Genomic DNA, 27,420 nt, shown 5'->3' with positions numbered 1-27,420 from the left:
GATGAGTAAACCAGGCCAGTAAGACTCTTGTGGGCAAAGAATGCAAAACACGAGAAACATAAGTAAGGGATGTCAAGCTATGCATGCTCCTAACACCTTGAGAAGCAAGGGTTATGAACCACCGTTCATACTGCAAATTTCTGATGAGTGGGCAGTGGTGGCGCACACCTTTAATCCCAGAACTTGGGAGGCAGGGATAAATGGATCTCTGAGTTTCAGGCCAGCCTGGTCTACAGATTGAGTTCTAGGACAGCCAAGGCTACACAGAGAGACCCTGTCTCAAAAGAAAGAAAAGAAAGGGAGGAAGGAAGGAAGGAAGGAAGGAAGGAAGGAAGGAAGGAAGGAAGGAAGGAAGGAAGGAAGGAAGAAGAAAAGAAAAGATTTTTTCCTGAGGTCTGTTCCAGCGTCAGAATGACTGACAGGGCAAGGCTACACGTCATACACGTGTATATTTGGAGATGGTAGACTAAAGCCAGTCACTGACACAAAGACCTTAACTATAACTTTTGCTACAACAAACTGTTTCTTTAACTGTTTATAAAACTGTCACAGAGTTCTTTGGATTAAACTTTAAAAGAAACTCAGGGCTTACCATGAAAGTGTAACTTGAAGGAAACTGCCAAAGGAAAGCCTATGTGACTTGGAACACAACTCCCCTAAACCCATGTTTCATTTCTTTGAAAGCCTTCCTTGGGGGTCTAGTGGTAGAAGAGCCATTTCAGGAAGGTGTGTGTGTGTGTGTGTGTGTGTGTGTGTGTGTGTGTGTGTGTGTGTGTGTGTGTCAGAGACAGAGAGAGACAGAGACAGAGAGAGAGAGAGACAGACAGAGAAAGAGAGAGACAGTTACAACCAAACAGACCCTTCTACTTCTGTTTTATAAAAGGGCACCAAAGAAAAATACAACCCCCAAAACTGTCCTCAGGCCTGGGGGGCAAAAAATGAGATGGCAACATGACCCCAGTTTCAAAGGCAATACCCCTAAACCTGGCTGGTCAATCACGGTGATAACCAGAAGGCGTAAGAGGCTCTCGAAAAGGAGAAAGGTCTTACCTAACCCAGTCCTCCTCCAGCTCGTCACAGGATTCGCCACCTGTGGTGTAGTCTGTTTCATAGTGGTCTGGCTCTGCTCTCTTCAGCTTTCCTGCTCTTCCCTTTGTGGGAGCCCTCTTCGAAGGTGTCTCTAGGTTACCACTGCTGCTGTACCGAGGCTGCCTGAAGTCATCCACGGGCGAAGTCAGAGGAAGCTCCTGGGCCACCTCAGGTACCCTAGTGAAAACAGAGGCCACTGCTCAGAGACCAAGGAGGACACTCTGACTCTGCCACCACCCTGCAACTGAGAGGGCTGTGAGAACAGCACCAGGAGGCAGCCATACTCGGGCACTCATCCGAGAGTTCATCTGCTACGCTGAGCAGAGAGACCGGCTTCCTGCAGTCAGTTTGGCACAATCCAGAGCCCTGTAACACAAGAAGGTTTACAGCTCTGCTTGGGGGAGGGCATCCATGCTCAAACTTCTAAGAAAAATGCATCTCACTCTTCCTTTGAGGAAGTTCAAACTAAGTCAGAAGAGGTATTTATCTGCCCAGTGCCAGAGACTCACTCTATAAAAGGCTGTCGGGGAATATGAGCACAATTCTTTCCTACAGGTTCTTCCAGTCCCCTGGAATCTGTGGAATGCTGTGTGAGGACAAAGATGCAGCTTATCCAATAGAGACAGGCCCTTTGCAAGGTTAACTTTATGTTACCACATATACATTATCCTTTCAAGATGAAAGTTTGAAAAACTACAATACTTAAACTAAAATGCTTCCTGGTTTTTGAGTATAGTGACAAATGCCTGTCAACCCAGCATTCAAGCAGTTGGAGAAGGAGAATCTTTGGGTCATCTTGGGTGGGCTACACAGTGACACCCTGTCTAAACCCCACCATTCAAAGAGAGGAGTTCATTAAGCATTCTTTTAACTGTCTCTGTGTTGATCTTAAGGCATCTAGAATCAACAGGAGGTTTACCATAACACTTATTATGCTTCTAATGTAATTATCTCACGTTGCATCAGATTTTAAGTTACATGTAATGTTCTAGTCACGAGCATGAAAACAAAGCCCAATGCAGCAATAAAAAATAAGGGTTGGGACAAGTGTACATTACTTCTGAATAACAGAAACAGTTCTACTTTGCTCTGTAAACAGTAAGAACAGAAATGAACAAAGTTATCTAAGGTATCGGCCTGGCTATTCAAACCAACTATTTAAAATATCTGAAGCTTTTCCCCCCTTTCTCACACTTTTTGTTTTCCTTCACTGTTGATGCTGAGGGTTGGACCTGGGACCTCATGAATGCTGGGCAGGCAGCACTCATCCACTGAGCTGTATCTCCAGCCCCTTTCCCCCTCCTATCGCTTCCAACTTACAGAATCCAGAAGCTGAGCATTTATCCGTCAGGGTTACTGGTCTCTAGGGCTACTTGGCTCTCACTATCGTAAGGGCCTTAGCATTCTAATCACACTTAAAGCTCTATTAACCCTAAAGCTTCGGGAATGGATATGCAGTTGGGGAAACGGGGGTGGCGGTATTTATTTCTTCTGTCTAAAAAGATTCAGCCAATGTATGTGTTATGCTAATGCTACTCTGCCATGAGTGTCAATGATTAACAAGTTCTCCAACAATCTACCCACAATACCAGCTACTGTATGTGCTTTTTTACTTTGAGACAGTAAAGCAAGACTTTGTTGTTGTCCTTTGTTTTGAAGGGTTTTGTTTGTTTTTGAGACAGGGTATTGTGTGACCCTGGCCACAAATTCACAATGCAGCTGAGAATGATCTTGAACTCTTGATCCTCCTGCCTCCACTTCCCCAAGGGCTAGGACTACAGGTATGAACCCCCATGCCAGGCTTCAAATAAAACCTTCTGAATATGGTTAGCCTATTTGTGGGTCTCTGCATCAACTCCTGCGTCCTGGTTTCTGTCCTGACTTCCTTCACTGATGAAGAAATGTAAACCAAATGAGTCCTATTCCTCCCCAAGTTGCTTTGGTCATGGGGTTTAATCACAGCAATAGCAACCCTAACTAAGACAAGTTGGTACCAGGATAGTGGGATATTCCTGTGACAGACCTGACCATGCTGTTTTGGGGAGGTCTTTAGAAAAGTCATTGTTTGACAGCTCAGTGAGCTGCTCCCCTGGAGATTCGAAGATTGAGAGCAGATGGGTACGCCTGACTTGTGACATTTCAAAGGGAAGCAAAGCAAAGACTCAGGCCATTTGTGTGAAGAAGCTGTAGCTCTGGTCAGTCAGGGATGAAGAATTGGCTGCGATTAGCAAGAGACCTGAAGCACTAAAGAGAAACCTTTGTTTTACCAGGCTCATCAATGCTGGCTAGCTGAAGCTGAGAAATTAGTGGTGAGGAAGAAAAGACAGACAGACAGACAGACAGACAGACAGACAGACAGACAGACAGACAGACAGACAGACAAAGTAGGCCGGCAATCGTTGAGGTAATATCTTCAGGGAAATGTTTCCAGAGAGCACAGAGAAGCTGTGTTCCAGAGGAGACCATGGTTGTACCTCATGCTGGCAGCTGAACTTGGTAGTGTAAGAGTCACCCAGGTGGTGCTGGTTTTGAAGGCATGGAGGGGTCATGGAAAACATTTGAGGCTTGGCACTGTGAGAGGCCAGGAGAGACTCCATAGCGGTCAAAGGCCTAGGACTGAAGGGATCGTGCAGGGAAGCTGAGGTCCGGCACCACGAAGAGTGCCTAGGAGAGGTGAAGGCGCAGCCAGCTGAGGCACAGATGCCAGCTTTTTGGAGATGCCAGCACCACAGGATGACCACAAGAACAGCAGAGCCTTGAAGTAGAGTCTGCCTAAGATCAGAAGACAAAGTGTATATGCTGCGGAGGGCAAAGCTGGAGGAGGAGCCAGGAAGACCATGAGTGAACCCCAGGTATTAGACATTGCTTTGATCTGATTGTAACTCTGTCCTGGCATTGCCTTCTTGAAGTAAAGAAGTATTCAACTTATTGTTTATTTTACTGGAGCCCACAGTTGAGAGACTGACTTTTTAAAGAGATTTTAGGTTTTAAAGAGACTGTCGACTTGGGGAACAGGGGGTTCAAGACAGGGTTTCTCTTTGTGTAGCCCTGGCTGTCCTGGAACTGGCTCTGTAGACCAGGCTAGCCTAGAACTCACAGAGATCCGCCTGCCTCTGCCTCCCGAGTGCTGGGATTAAAGGCGTGCGCCGCACGCCCAGCTCACTTTGTCTTTTGTAGAGGGTCATTTTTGTAAACCTGGAACTCAGTCTTCATCCTGACACACTCCCTTCACCTGCCTTCGCTACCCCTGCTGTGGCCTTTGAGCAAGTGCTCTGCATTTTGCCTGCCTTTGTCTGGCAAACTCTGAAAACATGAAGATGAAGGAGCCCTTGCCCGGTGTTGTATGAACGGCTGGTATTCAAGACAATGCGGAACTGAAAACAGATTGTTTACAGGAGCCCTCCTTTTCTGATGACATGCACTAGTGAAGGAGAAGAAACAACATCCGGGGCTGCAGAGATGGCTCGGCCGTTAAAAGTGCTTGCTGCTCTTCCAGAGGACCCACATCAGGAAGCTCACAACCATCTGTCACGCCGGCTCCAGAGGAGTTGACGCCTGGCCCCCACGGGCACCTGCACTCATCTGCACAACCTACGCCCCCACACACACACAGGTAACTGAAAACAAATCTTTCTAAAAATATTATTAGAGAATTATTATTTCTTTGATAACTTCATTCAATAAATTTTGATTATATTCACCCCTAACATAAATCTTACTTTTTTAAAAATTAAACTAATAGATGGTGATATACATTAAATTATTAGTTACTTCAAGGCAGTTAGAGGAGTATGATGGGGAACTGGCACATCTTAACTGTGAGGTTTCACACATTCCAACAACATGGAAAGCATAAAGGAAGTGCTAAGGTTTGGAGGTGGTCCCAGTGTATCCTCCCTGCATTTAGTTATGCCAGGCTTCATCCTTAAGACGGTGATGTCTGGTATGACTGTGGGCCCTCAAGCAGTGGAGCCCACTGGGAGGCTTCTGATGTCACTAAGATTAGTGTTTCCCTTCAAGAGGCCTGAGGTCCATCTCAGCCTGTGCCTCGCTCTCTCTTGACCCCAAAGGTGCCCCTGCCATTACACTGCCATCACCAGAAGCTCCTCACCAGAGCCAAGCAGTGTCCTTCCCTCCCCAACTATGAGGGTACCCAGGAACTCTGCCTTGGATGTTTTGTTAAACGGCGAAAAACAGACGAATAAGCAAAATTCAGCGTTTTCTAGTTTACCAGGCATGTGTGTGGTCAGACCCTATTAACATGCAACTTTTCCTGTCTATGAAACCTAATAATCACAGACGAAGGGAGACACCTAAGTGGCGCACACACCTCTGCCCAGTTAACTTCCATACTCACTTCCGAGCACTGCGGTGATGTAGTATTCATGATATAGTAAAGCTTGCCTGAGGATTCAGAGAGCAAAGCCAGCCACAAGCCACACTAGCTAGCCAGGGAGTGGCAGCACACACCTTTAACCCAGGACTCAGGATTAAGAGGTAGATCTCTGTTGCTTCAAGGCCACACTGACTACAGAAATTGACCCAGTCCTAAAGAAAGAGATCACACAAAGGTGGTCTCAGCACCTGGGATCACAGGCCTTTAATCCCATCACTAGGGAGGTGGAGACAGGGCAGAGAAAGGAATATAAAGAGGAGGAGACAGGAATTCAGAGCCTTTTGCCTCTGAGAATGCATGGAGACAGGACTGTCATCTCAGCTGGGTAGAGGTAAGATCTCCTGGCTTGGCTGCTTTGCTTCTCTGATCTTTGGCTTGAAGCTTTAGCAATCATAAATAATGTATCACCACAGAGCAGAACACTGAACCCCACTCCTAGTGAAAATCCACATACCTAACCTTTGCATACAATTAGCAGATGAAAGGGAGGGGTCTCACCCTCCTCATCCCACACGGCCAAGCAAAGATCACCGCAACAGGAAGCAGAGCGGTTCTGTCGCTTCTCGGCCTGGTGACTCAAAACGTAAGGGAGGAAGGCACAAAGCGATGGGCCAACATTCCTCTCAGACAGACGTTACCAAACTAAAGTGCTACTTACAAGGGTGTCGACTTATAGACAGACTCCGGGTATGATCGCTTGCCATCCACTTTGCCATTAGAGGAATACGCCATCGGACTGTCCACTCTCTCTGCATACTCAGATGGCGGGGGAGGCATGTCTTGTGTGCCTGCAGACACGTTTTTAACCTTAAAAAACAAAAAACAAGAGACTATGTCATTATCTACTCACAACGGAAAGGGTTAAAGAAATGGGAGAAAGTTATTACATATGATACAGCTAATATGATTGAGGGATGTCCTTCTGTATATATGTTTCCCTTATTGGTTGATGCTTTGGCCAATAAGACAGAAAGGTAGGCGGGACTAGAAGACAAGGAGAATTCTGGGAAAGATAGGCAGAGGGAGCCCACCAAAGCCAGTCACGATACAGGCTGCCTAAGGAGTAGAGGGTTGGCAAGCCAAGACCACGTGGAAATACAGATTAGTAGTTATGGGTTAATAATTAAGACAGAGCCAGCCAATAAGAAGCCCTAGTCACCGGCTAACAGTTTTATAATTAATATATAGCACCCATGTGTTTACTTGGGGTTGAGGCAGCTGCAGGACCAGGCTGGCGGGAAAGAACCTCCTGCAACAAAATGATGCCCAGATGTGAGGCATGAATTTCCACACAGAACCTGACAAAAGCTTAAAGAGGGGTTTTAGAAACAAAAGAACCAAGTCAAGCGTGGCTTCTTGGTAGTAGCATTTTCTTGGGTGGGTTCTGTTTGCTAGAGACAACCAAAGGCTCGAGGCTCCTTTCAGGGAGGCTTCCTCACTCGGCTCAATTGGCAAAAAATGGCCCAGTAGCCTCTGCAAACTTTAGCCATGGTCTTCAGCGGATAAAAGACAAGTAGCCAGAGAAGGATAGAGATACACAGTAAAGACAGACTCAGATGAAAGCCTCTAAAGGGTTTACCGTGTTCTAAAAAATATATGTAGGCTTGGGAGAGAAAAGAAAAAGGGTAAGGTGGTTAAAAGGAAACAGAGTGGCCGGTTGTAGCGGTGCACGCGGTAGTGTTTGCTGAAGGAGGCAGAGGCATAATGCTTCTGGTGAAAGAGTGCAGCCAGACAAAGACAGACAGCGCAAAGATTGGGGCGTGAAAAACAGTCCTTGACTGGACAGTGACTAAGGGGTAGTGAATGAAGGCGACGGTGTAATGATTTCACCAGACCCAAGCTAAATGAAAAATGGATTGTTTACTGGGGAACACTTACACAGATCATAATAAAGAACCACAGGAGCGCTTCTCTGTCCTTCCTGTCAAATCAGCTGACCCAAGAGAAAGAGTGCACAAGCAAGATCACACCTCCCTCTTTCCGCTTCCGTCCACCTGAAGCTCAAAGGGCTGTGGCCACTGTTACAGGTTCAAAGGCAAGACACCCCTACACTAATACTTATTTAGTTCAGGATGTAATTAAATGAAATAATTAGCTGCAGTAATCCTCTGCAGCTACCCATCCCAGATCAGAAGGACCAGCTCATATATGGATGGGGGGACAAGTGCTGTTGCCCCCACCCACGTCAGGCAGCTCACAACATCTATGAATCCAGCTCTGTCCTCTGGCCGCTGTGGGCATCTCCATGCACATGTGCACACTTTCACACACACATTCACACTAAAAATAAATCTTAAAAGAAGAATAATGGGGGCTGGAGAGATGGCTCAGAGGTCAAGAACACTGACTACTCTTCCCGAGGTCCTGAGTTCAATTCCCAGCAACCACATGGTGGCTCACAACCATCTGTAATGAGATCTGGTGCCCTCTTCTGGCCTGCAGGGATACATGCAGGCAGAACACTGTATACATAACAAATAAAAATATTTCTTTAAAAAAGCTTTCTAAAATAATAATAATGGCATCAGGCTGTTAGGGCCCCTCCAGATCCCAGTGTCCTCACCTGCATAAACTGGGGACAATTACTCACTTCATAAGGGTGTCTGAATGATTAAAGGACATGAAGAATCTTATCTACCCCAATGTCTTCTGAACACAGAAATAAACTCCTAATATACTGGATACAAGTAAATCCTTTAGGCCAAGTGTTGGTGGCTCACATCTTTAATCCCAGAACTGGGGAGGCATTGGCAGGTGGCCAGTCTGGTCTACAGAGCAAGTTCCAGGACTGCCAGGGCTGTAGTATTTCAGGCAAACCTGGCCCCGCCTCTCACCCACCTGAGCATGTCAGGTGTATGTACCCTGGCTCTTTAAAAGAGAGATGCCGCCCACTTTGCTCTCTTTCCCAGGGCTCCCCTGGGGCAGACAGGACTTTTCGTGTCTCCCTCTTCTGTCCTCTCTCTGTCTCTGTGTCTCTTTACCTCTTTTATTTCCTTCCCCCTTCCCTCAGCTTTCTAATAAAACTTCTCACTAAGCTCTGTCTGCCTGGAATGTTTGTCGGTCCTCCTCGCCCGCCATGGAATCCACCAAGGTCCCTCACTCGCTTTATTATAATAAGGACTACTGATAAACCCTGTCTCAGGGGAAAAATCCTTTACATCCAACTGAGCTTTTGATTTTTCTGCAATTTTACACCCTTGCAATTATTATCAGCGTCTATATATAGGGTGTGTCTTTGCATTAGGTACACCTTTTATCTTGTGTTCTCTGCTAGGGGAGAACGCAGTGATTTCTTCATTGTTTCATATTCAGGGTTAGAAAGGAATGGGATCATTTCCCTCTGAAAGTGGAATTCAGGGCCACGGCCAGGCCAGCAGGTGGGTTTCCAGGGAGTGTACTCAGATTCCACCGCAGGGGGCCCGGGTGGGAACCATTCTTGGCTCCCACTGAATTCCTTACAACAGAACGTAACACCCTCTCAGGCCGATGCTCAGCCAAGTCAAAGGCCTGCCCTTCCTCTAGAGACCTCATCAGAACTATAAAAGGCTTCCTTTTCTTAAAAGCCTGTCTAACATTTCTCCAGGATCCACTCCCCTTCCTTTCGCCTCCAGCAGGAACTTTACCAGAGGCCTAGTCCTTAGAGAGGCTTTGTACTCCTTGGAATGCACTTCCCCCTTCTTTGCCTGCTAAGCCCTCACTGGGCTCCAAATCTTGGTTCAAGAGCAACCACCTCTAAGTCACTGATTGATGCTGTACATATACATTGTATATTCAAATTTTTATTTGATGAAGGAGTTTACACTTAAAATATCCGAAAAAAATAAATCACTGTTTTATCTAAAAAAAAAAAAAAAAGACCTCCTAGGGGTCTTTCACTTAAGTCCCTGCAGGATGAGGAACAAACTTCTCCTATCTCTCCACATCTGTCTCCATAAATGGCCAGTCAGAACACCTGCTCACTGCCACATAATGGCTCACTCACTTATCTCTAACTCCTGGAGACAACTGTTCACAAGCGGTCAGCCCTGACTGCACTGCTAACAGTGCTCAACAGGCAGCTCGTTCCTAGGCACAATTTTACAGGCATGACACCTCTCTCAGAAATGAGGAAGCTGTGGCTCAAGGGACTGGATAACTTCCAGGATAGACCCAATGAAAAAAACGGTAATGTGGGCAGCCTTGCTGCTGAGTCCCCAGAGCCCTGGCCAGTGTCTGCACCAGTCAGCCTGAGTCCCCAGAGCCCTGGCCAGTGTCTGCACCAGTCAGCCTGAGTCCCCAGAGCCCTGGCCAGTGTCTGCACCAGTCAGCCTGAGTCCCCAGAGCCCTGGCCAGTGTCTGCACCAGTCAGCCTGAGTCCCCAGAGCCCTGGCCAGTGTCTGCACCAGTCAGCCTGAGTCCCCAGAGCCCTGCCCAGTGTCTGCACCAGTCAGCCTGAGTCCCCAAAGCCCTGGCCAGTGTCTGCACCAGTCAGCCTGAGTCCCCAGAGCCCTGCCCAGTGTCTGCACCAGTCAGCCTGAGTCCCCAGAGCCCTGGCCAGTGTCTGCACCAGTCAGCCTGAGTCCCCAGAGCCCTAGCCAGTGTCTGCACCAGTCAGCCTGAGTCCCCAGAGCCCTGGCCAGTGTCTGCACCAGTCAGCCTGAGTCCCCAGAGCCCTGGCCAGTGTCTGCACCAGTCAGCCTGAGTCCCCAGAGCCCTGGCCAGTGTCTGCACCAGTCAGCCTGAGTCCCCAGAGCCCTGGCCAGTGTCTGCACCAGTCAGCCTGAGTCCCCAAAGCCCTGGCCAGTGTCTGCACCAGTCAGCCTGAGTCCCCAGAGCCCTGGCCAGTGTCTGCACCAGTCAGCCTGAGTCCAACTCCTGTGGCCCACGCGGTGGGAGGAGAGCACCAATTCTCTGAGTTACACAATACGCTGTATCACAAGTGCACCCCCAGATGCACACACAATAAATAAACGCAATAAAAAGAACCCGGGACTTGCCGTAAGAAGACTGCCTGGACAACTAGAGGCAAAGAAGGTAGAGGAAATTACAAATTAAGATCTGTCTTGGGAGCAGAAAAGCTTGAGTCATAATTCCCAGGGCCAGTGTTGGCCTCGCCGCTCCACTGCGGCCTCCAGCAAGCTCTGGGCTGGGTCTCTCTCTCTCTCTCTCTCTCTCTCTCTCTCTCTCTCTCTCTCTCTCTCTCTCTCTCTCTCTACTCCAGGGTCTTCACGCGTGAAAAAGAACAGAGAAAGGGAATGGAAATCTACACAGCAGAGTCCAGCCAACCAAGGAATGCCTCAGATTCACTCTTGAGATCAAATTCAAAAGTTTATCTCAAAAACACATCTCACACAAAGAAGTCTAAAGAATAGAATAATTTTTGGAGGTACACAGGTAGATCAATACGAAACAAAAAGAATTGTGTCTGGGCATAATGGAGCACGCCTTTAATGCCAGCACTTGGGAGGCAGAGGCACTCTGTGCATTCAAAGCCAGGCTGAGAGCCAGAGCTATACAGTGAGACCCTTCCCCACTCCCATAATATATTATTTCAAAGAGCCATAAAAGAAATAATTATGGGCTGGAGAGATGGCTCAGAGGTTAAGAGCACTGGCTCTTCTTCCAAAGGTCCTGAGTTCAATTCCCAGCAGCCATGTGGTGGTGAACAACCATCTGTAATGAGATCTGGTGCCATCTTCTGGTACACAGGCATATATGTAGCCAGAATATTGTATACATAATAAATAAAAAATCTTTAAAAAAAAGAAATAATTATGATGAGGACAAGTTTTATTCAAACTTTAATTATACTCAATAGAAGGACGCCAGTTATGTCTCTTGTGAACAAAACCCCTTGGCTACGTTTAACCCTCCCCCTTCGATGAAAACACCCTGCACCCCTGTGGAATACCCAAGAAAACAAAGAGAGGGCAATGAAATGCAGATGCGTAGGTGCTCCCCAGTCTCTGTCTTCCTCGATGGGGGGAGAGAGAGAGAGAGAGAGAGAGAGAGAGAGAGAGAGAGAGAGAGAGAGAGAGAGAGAGCGCGCGCAACAGAGTTCTTCCAACCCCATCTTCTCCACCCTGCCCCCTGAGGTCAAAGCCAATAAAACTCAAAGGTTGGGGAAAACGCTTTTTCTTTTTCTATATTTTAACTTTTTATTTAATTTAGAAACAATTTTATTTTATATCAATCCCAGTTCCCTCTCCCTCCCATCCTCCCCATCGACCCCCATCCCATCCTTCTGCTCCACAGAAAGGGTGAGGCCTTCCATGGGGGAATCATCAAAGTCTGTCACATTCTTTGAGGCAGAACCTAAGCTGAGAGAGTGCCCCTCTATGTGGAATGGGCTCCCAATGTCCATTTGTACACTAGAGATAAATGCTGATCCACTACCAGAGGCCCATTAGACTGCACAGGTCTCCTAACTGACACCAGCATTCAGGGGGCCTGGTTCTATCCTAGGCTGGTTTCTGAGCTGTCAATTTGGGGTCTATGAGCTCCCTCTTGTTCAGATCAGCTGTTTCTGTGGGTTTCCCAAGCCTGATCTTGACCCCTTTGCTCATCACTCCTCCCTCTCTGCAACTGGATTCCAGAGATTCGGGTCAGTGTTGAGCTGGAAAACACTTTTTCTTATCAAAACCAACTTCCTGTGGTTTGTAGTGAGGAAGATGCTGCAATGACAGCCATTCTCCGTTTTCCTCTCTACCCTGCCTTATTACAAAAGTTCACACGTGGACAGTCAGACCGGACCCACATCCAGCCAGTCTAGCAATGTTACAAAAGTCATCCACTTCGTCTGTCAAATGTCTATCATGTGCCAAACAGTCTAATCACGTTTAGTTAGCACCACCCACGTAGACATGACTATCAATATTTCCTGAGGAAATTGAACTCAACCTGCTCAAAGGAAAACAGAAGGCGAAATGATGGCTGTGGAACCTGAGCCTTGTCCCATCTCACAAGCTGTCCCTTCTAATTCAACCTCAGCTCCAGGTGTGAGTTGTGTCTAGGTACTTCACCCATGCTTGTAACAAGGCAAATCATTGTCACAGACTTGAACTCACTTCGTCCTAATGAGATGCAAGGTAGAACCTCTACTTGTCTAACTTCGTGAGGGCAGGAAATTTCTATACAGAATTTAGTCACTAGTGATTGTGAGAATTCTACCCTCAGACGGTTCTTTTCCTGCTTGGTAGATGACAGGAAGAAATATCCCTGCACAGAGAGAAGCAGGCTAATCTCAAAGTGCCATCTCCAGTTTTACAACCTGCCCAACCCACCTTTATGAGCTACCACCCTTGCAGGTTCTCAACAGTAAGTAGTCCAACTTGTTCTTCCCGTTTCCTGGTATTTTATACCTGCAGATGCTCACCCCTGAGAAAGCTCACAATACCTTCTCAAAAGTTCTTGCCCCCCCCTTTTCTTAAACACTTTGGGTTGTTTGGGTTCCACATGAACCAATCCCACAAATGAAGAGGTCACAGACCAAGTTGGAACCACTGATTGGTTTAAATTACTCAGTTGCCCTAAGGTCTTCATTCAGCTCCAGCAGCAGGCTGCCCAAAGAAGCTGTCTGTGTATCAACAAAGGCAAATTCTAAGTAAGTCGGCTATCAGATCTCTAGAAGCAAGTCAGGGAAGGGTCATTAGACGTTTGGGAGCAGTCAAAGTGGAGAAATTTATTCTGAATAAACCTTATTGGTTATCTAATCCATGGCTGCTTGCTACAGAAACAGAAATCCAGGTGAAGGCTTCTATTCACAGGGTTTCTCTATATAGCCCTGGAACTCACTCTGTAGACCAGGCTGGCCTCGAACTCAAAGAGATCTGCCTGCCTCTGCCTCCCAAGTGCTGGGATTAAAGGCATGCACCACCACTGCCTGGGGAAGGCTTATACTTTAATACAGAGGTACTTCAGGCTATGGTTCCTTTACAGGCGGGTGGAAAAGCCAGAAATACCCGAGCCGGCCATCACCTGATGTTCCAAATACCCTTCAGTTTTCTAATGCCCTCAGTGCCCTTCAGTTTACAAAGTATGCCACGGTGCAGGAAGGACTTCTGCCCACATTAACCCAAAGGCTAAACAGGCCTGCAGTGGCTAGACTGACCGTTGTGGCTAGACTTCAGAGAACAGGGGTTCTCGAATCATGCTCCCACATCTATGCTATCTGCTCAACCCCAATCCAAACCCACTAAATCAGAAACTAGGGGGTGGGGGCAGAGTAAACTGCTCTAACAGCCCTCCAGGGAGGACAGGGAGGAGAGCTGCTGATGCAGGACAGAGGCTCCGCGCTGCAGACAGCCATACCCTGTTTAGATCATTACACCTATCCACATGGCTGAGTTTCAAACATTAACTCTTGGTGCTGGGAATCTAGGAATTCCGGCTTTCAGAGAACTACAAAAGCACTCTCTAGTTCTAACACGGACTCCCTCCCCACCCCCAATACGCACACACATACACACACGCACACGCGCGCGCACACACACACTCACACCTCCCTCTCAAAAACAGGCTCCCTGAACAGTCAGCCTTTTCTTGTCCTCTAACTCTCTCCTCTCTCAGTGGAGCTGAACAGCCAGAGCCTACTGTACCACTCCACTTGGGTGGTTCAGAAAGCCAGATAGGCTTCTGTTAGTCCCGTTACATCCTGTTCCACCAGAGGCCACAGACAACCAATCATCTTTACAGCAGTGAGTCTAGTATACCAACGGTACAGGCAAGAATGCTGTACCGGGCAAGAGTGAAAAAGCGATTCAAGTCTTGCCAGTTTGCTGATGACCAATACTGCTGGTTACTCCATCTTAGCCACAACCTCCCGCTGTGAACATCTGCATGCTGGTTGGAGGAAACATCTGTTTTTACTGTAAAGTTGTAGCAGAGTTGATAGAGTAAGTCACACTGCAATGTATTGGGTATAGATGTATTCAATATATTTCTTATGATAATTTTGATGTTCAATGATTTTCATCAGGATATAACCCCCAGCCCCGTATAAATCAAGAAGCATCCGTGTATATGTAGTTTATTATATGTCAAATATACTTCTTTGAAGCTGTTTTAAAAATTATTGTGTATAATTATATTGGCTGGCCTTTCATTGCTACACCAGCTTAATTATGGATGGAACTTTCATTTTCCCTGTTTACAGAGAACTAACCTATTATATTAAAACCCTCCTTAGAAGTCAAGGACAGCTGGGTGGTGGTGGTTCATGCTTTAATCCCAGCACTTGGGAGACAGAGGCAGGTGGATCCCAGTGAGTTCAAGGCCAGCCTGGTCCACAAAGCGAATTCCAGGACAGCCAGAACTGTTACAGAGAAACCCTGTCTCGAAGGGAAAAAAAGGACACTGAAAGCTATTATAGAATGACGGCAAGCAGCAAGGTCTAAGCTGCACAAATCCTGTCCCAAGTCTACATTTTAGTGGCTCTTTGCTTTTTGTTTTGTTTTATTTAAACTCTTCTGTCAAAATTTTTAAGTTATAAAATTCAAACCCAAGTCATTTTGCTGCCCTACACTAGGGAGAGTTTGACTAAGCAGCATCTAAGCCCATCTGTCACAAGTCACCATTGTATCACAGGAGTGTGCCTGCCTCTCAGATCTTCATCTTCCCCATAACCGTAGACTCAGCTCAGATTCTTTAACTACAACAGGAGAACCTGAAACTCGAGCTCTGAATTTCAATTGCCACTTCATTAGATAATGTGGCAATAAAAACTGATCTCAAGGCCAGGCATGTCGGCACACACCTCGGAAAAATTAAAAATTAAACAAGACGCAATCTCAAGCACATGTTCACAATCAACTTTTAAATATTTACCCTAGAGGTGTAAACTTTTCCAGAGCCAGTGTTGTTGTATTTATCCAGAGGAAGTGAGTATGCATTCAATACTCCTTTTCTATACTTACAACCTTCTAGAAGACTGGTAAAGGGACTTGAGCAAAAAATTATTCTTTGAGGAGTCAAGGTGCTTGTCATTCTCAAGTCATCACTAACACCCACAGATGGAGTCCCCCCTCTGTCCCTTTCAACCCCTAAGAGCATAGTGCTTGCTCTTATAAAGGGGTCCTGCTCTCTCTCTCTCTCTCTCTCTCTCTCTCTCTCTCTCTCTCTCTCTCTCTCTCTCTCTCCATCCCTCCCTCCCTCCCTCCCTCCCTCCTTCCCTCCCTCTCTCCCTCTCTCTCTCTCTTTCAAGACAGGGTTTCTCTGTATTGCTTTGGAGGCTGCCCTGGATCCCACTCTGTAGACCAGGCTGGCCTCAAACTTACAGAGATCCACCTGCCTCTCTGGGATTAAAAGCATGAGCCACCAACGCACATTGGCACATTGATCCGGCCCCCAGCCTGCAGTTTCCACTCTCTTTGCAAAGACTGAGAAGCACCACCATCACACAATCCAGACAAAGGCAGAGAAGGACAATGTCCCCATAACTATAATGTTTAGTCACTTGTGCATGACACACAAACATCAAACAGGGGGATTAGACTATCTCATGCCTCATAAAAGTTGCCCTTTGCCCCCATCAAAACTCTTAGAAGAATCAAGGTATCAGACACTGCTTGGGTTTGTGCTACCTCGACAGTTGCTAAAGTGTGAAGCAGAAAGAAAACACATCACACACACACACACACACACACACACACACACACACACTAGCAATACAGTTCTACCGTTACAGACAAAGTCTAACAGCATCAAGAGTTGCTGCTGAGATAGTAAGTGGGGGAGCTTTGGAAAACATGTCATTATTTTATAAAGAAGTGAGCTCACAAACTCTTCACCCCAGGAGTTTCACGTGTAGGTCCAGGTCCAAGAGAAATTTGCACAAGCGTGAGAGTGTCAAAAGGTTCGTGACAAGACCACGGGGTTTCTGTTTTGCTTTATGGCAGTGCTGTGTGTACAGCACTCTGGGTACACACTACAACTGAGCTACATAGCAGCGGTCTAGCAACGCTGCTCTTCTAGAAAAGCCCATTTACAGAGCTAGGCAAACTGTCATGAAGTACAACAGTGCAGATGAACCTCATTAACCTACAAAGGAATTAAAACGTGGTAAGACCGTATCTGCAAGGATAGCCGCCCCTCACATACACACATCTCTCACACACTGCCCAGATCAACAGGTCTTTTTAGAGGAAGCTGTGAGCCAGTAGATGAGAAAGTATAATAATGGAATTAAAATGTGGTAAGACCGTATCTGCAAGGATAGCCGCCCCTCACATACACACATCTCTCACACACTGCCCAGATCAACAGGTCTTTTTAGAGGAAGCTGTGAGCCAGTAGACGAGAAAGTATAATAATGAATGGAATAGCACAATGTGATGATGTTATTATTGTAATTCCTGGCTGGGAAGGTAGGTCCCTAAGAGTTCATTATGAAGCAAACAGAAGTAACAAGAATGCTGTGCATGTACCAAAGATAACTACAATGAACCAAGAATTGCATCAACAACTTCTGTGTGCCTCAAGTCAGAAAGAAAACAAACCCATGTAAAAGGTGGTCCCAAGAGGTAAAACACTCAGCTTCAAGTCAAACTTTGCCAGACTCTGTGACCCGGTATCTAAGAATGAAAACGCTGCCAGCTGATACACTCAGGTTCAACACCAATCTTCTCCACTCTCTAACACTTTGTATACCCACCTCTAGAAAATGATTTGTCGGCCTTTTCCATAAGTGCTCTGGTCAAAATGTGTTCATAAAAGGGAAGAACAGAAGTCAACCTCCGGCCTGGCATTGGTGGCGCATGCCTTTAATCCCTGCACTCAGGAGGCAGAGGCAGGTGGATCTCTGTGAGTTCGAGGCCAGCCTGGTCTACAGAGAGAGTTCCAGGACAGCCTCCAAAGCAGTACAGAGAAACCCTGTCTTGAAAAAAAAAAAAAAGACGAAGTCAACCTTCACCAAAAATGTGAAGGCTTTTAGGAGGTACAAGTTCAGTGTAAGTGCTTGGTCATGTGGGGGAATTTACGTTATGGCCCATTTCATATTGTGTTCGAGAGTGAGTGTCTCAGGCTAGGGACTGGCTCAGTGTGCAGTGTTTGTCTAGAACGTATGAGGATCTGGGTCCTGACCCCACGGAGCACAGCAAGAGGAAACTCTAACAAAGCACAGCAGGAACCACAAAGAACAGACCGGAGAATCTAAGAACACAAAAAATGAAAGCCTTGTCAATCGTACTCCACGGAGCCGGCTTTAAAAGAACACTGAAGACAAAGGAGCGACCTCAGCAATCTGGAAATGTATCCTGCAACATTAACATAATAATCTTTATATGAGCCTGGCAGGAAGCAAAGACAGAACAGTCCAAAGGAAAGCTAAGCCGAGCTATGTAAGTGATAAGATCATGAGTGGCAGATGAACCTGCTTAACCACAAAATGTTTTAAACGAAACTCGGAAAATTGACAGAAATTAAAGACTGATAATATCCAGACCAGGAAAACATGTTGGAAAATGAGCAATTCCACATGTAATCAGCAAGCGGATTTTGCAGAGCTTTTAAAACCAAGGCAAATGGAAACAATTGGAGACAAGCTGCTTAGAGAAATGCTGGCACAGATACAGAGTAATGGGAATTCTTGCACAGTTGTTGGGGAAGTAAACCTGTACAGTCATATAAAAAACAATAGGGAAGTTCCTAAAAACCTCACAGACAGAGCCACAGCATGGTTCAAGGAATACACCACGAATACTGAATACTGAAAAGGACGCCTGCACTTCTGCATCTACTCCGCTGCTACTCACAACACTCAGGAAATGCTAATGGGGCTGGAGAGATGATGGCTCAGTAGCTAAGAGCACAGCTGCTCTCTCAGAGGACCCAGGATTCCCATCACCCACACAACATCCCACACCATGGGTTACAATAGTTCCGGGGATTCGACATCCTCTTCTTGCCTCTGCAGACACTAGGCATTCATATGGTGTATCACCACACATGCAGGCAAAACACCATATGCATGAAAATTATAATAAATGTTCTTAAAGAAATGCAAATAACCTATGGGTCTATCAACTAGTGAATGAAGAAACTGTGGTACAAGGGCTGCAGAGACTCAGTAGTTAGCAGCACTTCCTGCTCTTCCAGGGAATTGGAGCTCCATGCCCAGCACCTGCATCCAATGCCTTCAAATGGCCCCACAGGAGCATAAACACACGAGAGAGAGAGAGCGCGCGCACGCACGCACGTAAATGCACACACACACACACACACACACACACACACACACACACACAAAGGTTCATTTGTTTCTTCGTTTTCGGTTTTTAGAGACAGTGTCTCACCATGCAGCCCTGGCTGACCTGGAACTCACTATGTAGACCAGGCTCACAGAGATCATCCTGCCTCTGCCTCCTGAGATTAAAGGTGTGTGCCAGACACCTTGAAAAAATTCCTTTTATACTAAGAACTCATGACAAATTATCACAAACAAGAGTCAGTATTTAGAATACCCAAAACTGACAAAACCTAATAGCAACAGCAGAACTAGTTTTGGCTTAATGTATGTCCACAAAGAGAATGTTACCAGCAAAACTGTGGGGGATGAAAATACACATGAAGGATTAGAGAGAGAAAAGGGAACGGGGAAAATGATATAATTTTATATTTTAATTTTTTAAGAATTAATTAAAAATCAGAAAGGAAAGCCAGGCGGTGGTGGTGCACGCCTTTAATCCCAGCACTCGGGAGGCAGAGGCAGGCGGATCTTTGTGAGTTCGAGGCCGGGCTGGACCGACAACCTCCAAAACAATACAGAGAAACCCTGTCTCGTAAAACCAAAAAAAAAAAAAAAAAAAAAAAAAATCAGAAAGGAAAAAGTAAATGTATGGTAATTAAACCCCACAGTCATGCAATTCATAAGTGATGCTGCTTTAAAATTGGCAATTTCTTGGTATCTAATGACTCCAAATTTGTACCCATTAGCCTACTAGTACCACTGTGGAGAATCTATCCTTTATAACTGTAGATATTTATGAAAGGTATACAAAGGAGTTTTTTTTTTATTCTTACCTCTGTTTGCAATATGAAATGGGAAATTTACCCATCAGCAAATCACAGCATAATCACACCATCGGGCCATGTGAGCAGTAAGGAACATTCACCAAGATACCTCATAAAGCAAAACAGGTAAGATGAAAGCAGAAAGTTTCCATAAGCTGGCAGGGGCCTAATTTCCACAAATAACACAAAAGTGGTAGTATACACACCTGTGATCCTTGCTACTTGGGAGGCTGAGAAAAGAGGGGTTAACAGATTAAGGCCAGCCTGGGCTACATAAAGAGTTCAAAGCCAACCTATGCTATATAACAAGACCTATCTAGAAAAAAAAATTGCAAATCAAAACAGGGCTGGCAAGATGGTTCAGTAGGTAAGGGAGCTTGCTACCAAGCCTGACAACCTTGAGAGTGACCCTAAATCAGAAGAGGTGACAAGATCTAGAATGGCAATAAATTTTCAGACCTATTCCAATTTGCAGGGCATACTGAATAACACTTTATTCCCACCCCCATGCCACCAATATGTAAGAAGTCCCTTGTCTTAGCACCCTTGTCTTAGGGTCCACAACTACTAAGATCCTTATTTTCCCCCAGCACTGGAGACTTAACTCAAGGTCCCATGATGTATAAAGTCAAATTCTAATCCGCACTTAGCACAAGCCATTACGCTTTGCTAAGGCCAAATCGACAAAGACTTTCTGCTGCACTCACGTGCAGAGCTGCATCTCCACGCAGCAGCCTGAGGGCAGAGTGAAAACCACTGGAGGAGAAAGGCACAGGGAGCATCTGGGGTTGAAATGCAATGAGTAACTAAGGTCAGTGGAATGAGCTTGGGGAGGCAAAGAAGACTAGAAGAAAAAACAAACTGCTTGATGCTAAAATACCCAAGTCACTTATTATAAGGCACTACATACAAAATAATACCTTTTTGTGTGTATATGTTGGGCTGGGGGTTGAACCCAGGGCCTTCTACACGTTAGGCAAGTTCTCTACCACAGAGCTACTCCAGCAGCCACAAGTGATGCCTTTTAGAGAACTACCCTTCCCTCCCTCACCACACTTCATGAGTTACTGCCTGTCGCCAAGTTATCAAAACACTTACAACTGATTAAACCTTCCTGACAGTAGATCAGGCAAGAGACTAAAGTTCACGGTGACTCTAATATTACTGGTCTCCCTCGAGCCAGTTTATTTATTTATTTTTTTAAAGTCCTCTCGAAACCTTAAGTAAACAAATCCAACAGCCAGTGAAAACCGACACACCCAGAAACTCTCAGCAAAACATTTACTTCGTAGTCCACAATGGACTATCCTAGTCCATCTACAGGTGGCCTCGCCTGGAGCTAAAGATCGACAGAGAATGCTTCCTGTACAGCAACTTCACACTTCACAGACAAGTGGCTTCCTACGGAAAGGGGTTAGCACCCATCGCTCTTAACATGCCTTTGTCTGCCCCCTTCAACAGCTAGAAATAGTTGCATCTAAGCTTGTAGATTTCCTAACAATTCTGGCATTTAGAATGCTAGAGCTAAAGGGCACTTTATCTGTATCCAACAGCTCTTTTGAAGCCTCCTATACCCCATTGCCAGTGGCCACAACAACCCTACCCTAGAGTCAGCCAGGGTCCAGTAATCCCAATAATTTTCATGGCCAGAGCTGATCTGGTGGTAAAGGCCTAGGGTCCTGGCTACTTGGGAGGCCTGCATAGATTACAGAGTGAGTTCAGATCCAGCCTGGGCAAGTCAAGGAGATGCTATCTCAAAAATGGGAAGTACAGGGGTGTGGGGGAGACTGATGGTTAAAGCACTTGCCTTGGAAGTGGGAGAATGTAAGTTTAGATCCCCAGAACCCGGGTAAAAGCCAGACGTGGTGGCAAATCTGTAATGGAAGCTCTTCTAAGATAAGATGGAGGCAGATAGGAGGATCCCAGGCAGCCCCAGGGCAAGCTGGCCTGGCAGGTGAAGCACAGAGACTCTGCCCCAAACGAGTGGGAGATGAGGACCAACACCCAAGGCTGTCCTCTGCCAGCCCCACAGACCCACAACAAGTGCACAAGCCTGCACTCACAAGCAGGAACACACACAGTTCACGACACAGATTCACAAAGATCTAAACAGGGAGCAAGCACAAAAACCTAGGGATATAAGGGCAACAGCTTGTGAGCGTGCAAACACAAGGCTAGGGCCATCCCCAGTACTGAAAAAAATATTCAAGAAAAATAGAAAAAAGTTTCTATAGCTGCTTTTCACAGCATCCCTACAGAAACAAGATCTGTTTCCACACAGAGATCTGCCTGCCTGCCTCTGCCTCCAGAGTGCTAGGATTAAAGAAGTGTGCCATCACACACTCACACACACACACACTCACACACTCACACACACACACACTCACACACACACACACACACAAACTCCTACACCTACCTTCACCTACCTCGATTGCTTGTTTTTTGTTGTTGTTGTTGTCTGTTTGGGTTTTTTGTTGTTGTTTTTCTTGTTTCTTTCCAAGACAGGGTTTGTCTGTGTAGCCCTGGCTGTCCTTGAACTCACAGAGATCTGCCTGCCTCTGCCTCCCAAGTGTTGGAATTAAAGACATGTGCAACCACAGCCTGGCTAAAGTCTGCTAATATTTACAGTATATTACCTTCCTTCCTAAAACAGAAACTCCTATAATCTGTCTGTCATATTGAAGTATTTGATAGGTAAATGGGATAAAGAATGAGTCATTGAGGTTAACCATGATGCTATCAACATAAAAAGTTGAGAAGGTTACCAAAGTGATCATTCCCAAAATGTCTCTGCTAATCTTGACCCAGCTGCCCTCATCCCCAGGGCAACAGGGTTTTCTTCAAAACAGTAAAGCAAAGAAATAAAGGGGTGGAGAAGAGTTGCTTGTACTCTGCAAAGGCCAAGCTTTCTCTGTGACTTTCTAGGAGGAATCCCTTCCAGAGCCTGGATCTACTCCCTGAAAACAGAAATGACTTCACCCTTTAAAAAAGTGATTTCCATTTACCCATCTTTCAAAAGTTCTGAGCAAAAAACAAACAACTTATACAAACACAAAAATTCTAAGCATGAAGTTTAACAAAATACAAAAACAATTAGGGACAGACACTGGAAATTTAATAAAAGGTTAAAAGTGGTTTGTTTTGTTTACACTTACCCACTCTTCAACATTGGGGGGCTGTTCATCATAAGTATGTTCCTTATCCCACAAAATATTGGACTTGTCATACCGGTCCATCTTTCTTCGGGTTTTCACGGCAAAAAAAATGATTAAAGCAAAGGCCACGATAATCATGAATCCCAGGACAATGGCTATAGCCTAAAAGGGGGTGAAAGATGTTGGCACAATTAATTTTCATTGCTTTAACTGAAATTCACCTTCTAGGAGCTAAAACCTTTACCAAAGGGCCTGGGTACTTGTGGTTTAATGGGTTCAAAACTAAAGCAAATTGCTACAGATTAGTTCTTTCATTAAAAACTAACCCATACCAACTGGACTAAAGTTAACAAAACACAGGCAAAGTATGCACAGCTGCTCATAAACAGAAATGGACACACACCAAGCAAGTCCGTGCGCAAGCCCTGCTTAAAGGCAGAGCTATCAGCACACACTTCAGAGTCACAAGAAACAGGTTCTAGAACATATGTGCCTCTGTAGTTGCCAGATTTTTATAAGTGAAAATAGTCAGTAAAGTAATAAACCAATGCTTTTGTTTTGATTTTTTTTCATTTATTTATTTATTTTTGGTGTTTCGAGGCAGGGTTTCTCTGAATTGTTTTGGAGGCTGTCCTGGAACTTGCTCTATAGACCAGGCTGTCCTCAAACTCACAGAGATCCTGCCTCTGCCTCTTAAGTGCTGGGATTAAAGGCGTGCGCTGCCACTGCTGCCATCACCACCACGCAGATTTAATTTTTTTTTAAGACAATGTCTCAAACAGCCCAGACTAGCCTCAAACCCTATGTAGCTGAAAAAGATCTTTTTTTGGTTTTTACAAGACAGGGTTTCTCTGTATTGTTTTGGAGGCTGTCGGTCCAGCCTGGCCTCGAACTCACAGAGATCCACCTGCCTCTGCCTCCCGAGTGCTGGGATTAAAGACGTGCGCCACCACCGCCTGGCCGCTGAAAATGATCTTAATCTCTTGGTCTTCTTACATGTATCTCCCCAGTGCTAAGATTACAGACCTATGTCCAGCCTCAATACCTACTTCTAAAGAGTTTGAAAACTGCTAATTTCAGAAACAGCTTTAGATACTCAGTCATACCTATAACTCTGTTCATGGCACATGCTTGACAACTCTTTTTACGCTGTATGTAAGGTAGGCCACAGGGATCTGTCTTAACATAAATGATAACGGTATGAATCTACAAACCTATAAATTAGAGCAAATGGACAAGTGATTCCTTTTGGTCTGGCAAGTTCCGTTATCTTCAATGCCTTGTGACAGCGAAGCCTCCTCCTCCTGATGGCTCACCCAGTGTCTGGCAGACGTACACTGGTCAGGGCACACTTGAATATGAGGCCAGTACCAGTTACCTACTTATGGTAACAGTAGGTTCTCATACCCACTCTCTGCCTCACAGTGACACCCTTTTTTCAAAGAATGTAGGTTTCAAGTAGCCAGAGGCTTCTGAGGGACCGGAGTGTGGTGAGATAGGTATACCGATTCTACCAGCTCTCGGTGCTCACCACAGACAGGTCTGAACAGTAACAGCAAGCACTCGAAAACCTACACCAGCAGGGAAAACACTCCATCTTCAAAATACAGACAGGCAGACAGGGGAGAAAGTCTAGCCCAAGAGAGTGACTCATTCAGGGAAAAGAATGAAGCAGCAGCATTTGTGGTTTCATGTAATTAAGGTGACTCGCAGTTTCTTAGGGTTTTACACCCCCAAACACATGGAATCACCTGGACAAAAAAGTACCCAACACTCTGGAAGCCCTAACTCATGAAAGAACTGGAAAGATATTCTATGTCCATTGATTAGAAGACTTAAAATTGCCCTGGTCAATGGTTGCGTATGCCTTTAATTCCAGCACTCAGGAGTCAAGAGGCAAGTGGATCTCTGTGAGCTCAGGGCCAGCCTGGTCTACAAAGTGAATTCTAGGGCTACAGAGAAACCCTGTCTTGAAAAATACACCATTTGGGTTGGAGAGATGGCTCAATGGCTAAGAACACTAGCTGGCCGGGCGTTGGTGGTGCACACCTTTAATCCCAGCACTCGGGAGGCAGAGGCAGGCGGATCTCTGTGAGTTTGAGGGCAGCCTGGTCTACAGAGTGAGTTCCAGGACAGCCTCCAAAACAATACAGAGAAACCCTGTCTCAAAAAACCAAAAATAGATAGATAGATAGATAGATAGATAGATAGATAGATAGATAGATAGATAGATAGATGAACACTAGCTGGTCTTCCAGAGGTCCTGAGTTCAATTCCCAGTAATCACATGGTGGCTCACAATCATCAATAATGAGATCTGGTCCCCTCTTCTGGCCTGCAGGGAAACATGCAGACAGAAAACTGTATACATAATAAGTAAATTATTAACTAACTAAAATAGAAAAAAGAAAAATCCATCACCACCCCCACCAAAAAAGAAAAAACAAAGAATACTTCCAATTGCAATGATGACAAAATTCCCTGAAACTGATCTACAGATTTGGAGCAACTCTTCAAAGTCCTAGCAGGTGGCTTGCAAAAACTAAAAGTTATCACACCATGCACAAGGGCTACCCTAAAGGACAATCCTAAAAATCAGATGGAAATGCAAGAAACACAGAATCTGGTCAAAATAATTTTGAACAAAGTTAGAGAATCCATAATTCACAACTTCAAAACTTACTATAATATTAAAATAAAAAGACAAAGTGGTTTGTGTGTAAGGACAGAAACATAGATTAAAGGAATCAAATGAGACTCCAAAAATAAATGTTCACATTTATGACCAGTGTGGTGTGTGGTGTGTGTGTGTGTGTGTGTGTGTGTGTGTGTGTTGCATGCATAAACAAGCAAGAGTGTACTCCTTGTGTGTGCACATGGGAATACTCGACAATAGTGTGCATGCCTATCTATGAGAGGAGGTCAGAGGTCAATAGCAGGCACTTACTCTATCACTCTTCATTATTTGAGAAGCAGTCTCTCCACGAACCTGGAGCTTCACATTTCACCTAGACTGGCTAGCCAGTGAGCCCCTGGGAGCTGCCTATTTCTGTCTCATCAGCACTGGGGTTACATGTGTACACCCATCATGCTCGGGGCTCTTGCATGGGTTCTGGGGATCCAAACTCAAGTCCTCATTATTGGGCCAGCATTCTACCCACTGAACCATCTCCAGTCCCAAATTTTTCTGACCCAGGGCCTTCTGCATAATAAGCAAGCTTTCCACACATGAGTTATAACCACCACCCATATAGTCAACTCACTTTGATGGACCAGGAAAGGTAGTTCATGTGTCTGTAATTACAGAGCTCAAAAGGCTGAGGCTACAGTAGGATCACAATTTACAGGCCAACGTGAGCTATACAGTAAGACCCTGGCTGGCAAAATTACAAATATTTACAAATCATCCATAAGAGACTTAAAACAGGTCAATTTTAAAAGTAAGATTCTGAATATCCAATGATGATAAATGCCCAATACATACGTGAAAATAAAACTCAGTACCACTGGCTATCAAGGAAAAACAAATCAAAACACAAGCAGGGCATAGGAGCACACCTATAGTCAAGGGACCCAGAATGCTAAAGCAGGACAGGTGTGAGTTCAAGGGACAACCTGGGATACATAGCAAAACCCTATTTAAAACACACACACACACAGCCACCTATAATGAAGTTCCATCCTCACCCATTAGCCATGACTAGCATCAGACAGACTGACAATAACAAGCTCTGGTAAGGAAGTAGGATGGTTAGGACCCTCACACGCTTTTGGAGAGACTGCAAAATGGCTCAACCTCTCTGGGAAACCGACAGTACCTAAAAAAGTTAGAGCCACACAGGGCTCATCAATCTACCTGCAGGTAGACTCACAACTCATGAGATACTAAGAGTCACACAAAAGCTTGCACAGCAAGGGTCATAATAACACAAGTAACAGACAATGAGGACGCAGCCTTAGTGTTCATGAACTGATGGGTAAATAAAATGTGACATATCCTCTTAAATCATTCATCAATAAAAAGAAATAAAGGACATAATAAAAACACAGCTAAACCTTAAAAAAAATAATCATGGGGGTAGGGTTGGTGGCACACGCCTTTAATCCAGCACTCAGAAGGCAGAGGCAGGCAGATCTCTGTGAATTCGAGGCCAGCCTGGTTTACAGAGCGAGTGCCAGGATAGGCTCCAAAGCCACAGAGAAACCCTGTATCGGGAAAAAAAAATCATGCTAAGTGAAAGATGCCAATTATAGAGACCATATATTGTGAAAAATGTATGAATTACCAGAGAACAGGCAAACCTAGAAGGGAAGAGTAGTGGCTGCCCAGAGTGGGTTAAGAAGGTTGTGAGCAACTGCTAATTGACATAGAAGTTTCCTTGGGAGACAGTAAAAATGTTCCACAACTGTAGGGGTGCTTACACAATTCTGTGACTACAAAACAAACCACCGAGGTTTGTTTTTATTTATTTGTTTGGGGTTGTTTTGGGGTTTTCTTTTTTGTTTGTTTTCTCAAGACAGGGTCTCTCTGTGTAGACTTCGCTGTCCTGGAACTCACTCTGTAGACCTCGCTGTCCTGGAACGCACAGAGATCTGCCTGCCTCTGCGTCTCGAGTGCTGGGATTAAAGCACTGCCGGCTACCACTGAGGTATTCTTTAAATAGGTAGAAATATATGGAATCTTAGTCATGGCTTAACAGTGACATCCAGTCCCTTCCCCAACATTATGACATATTTAAAAGTAGGACCTTGACATATTTTTTTTAAATGCTCCCATACTGACTATTCTAG

The 27,420-nt window shown here is 45.4% G+C and overlaps 1 protein-coding gene across 4 annotated transcripts in view; it reads right to left on the bottom strand.

Moving 5' to 3' along the window:
- Ocln (occludin) overlaps positions 1-27,420 on the bottom strand; it is a 52,010-nt gene that overhangs the window by 11,539 nt on the left and 13,051 nt on the right. For all 4 annotated transcript variants that reach the window (XM_013125136.3, XM_013125139.3, XM_040728807.1 and 1 more), the window contains 3 exon segments: positions 22,630-22,791; positions 6,144-6,292; positions 1,051-1,266 (listed from right to left, as the gene is read on the bottom strand). In XM_013125136.3, coding sequence (XP_012980590.1) covers positions 1,051-1,266; positions 6,144-6,292; positions 22,630-22,791 — 527 coding nt within the window.

The sequence above is a fragment of the Mesocricetus auratus genome, unplaced genomic scaffold, assembly GCF_017639785.1.
Source record: "Mesocricetus auratus isolate SY011 unplaced genomic scaffold, BCM_Maur_2.0 Super-Scaffold_100020, whole genome shotgun sequence".
NCBI classification, from domain to species: Eukaryota; Metazoa; Chordata; class Mammalia; order Rodentia; family Cricetidae; genus Mesocricetus; species Mesocricetus auratus.
Note: the sequence above shows the minus strand (reverse complement) of the source record. Positions and strands in the feature narration are given on the sequence as shown.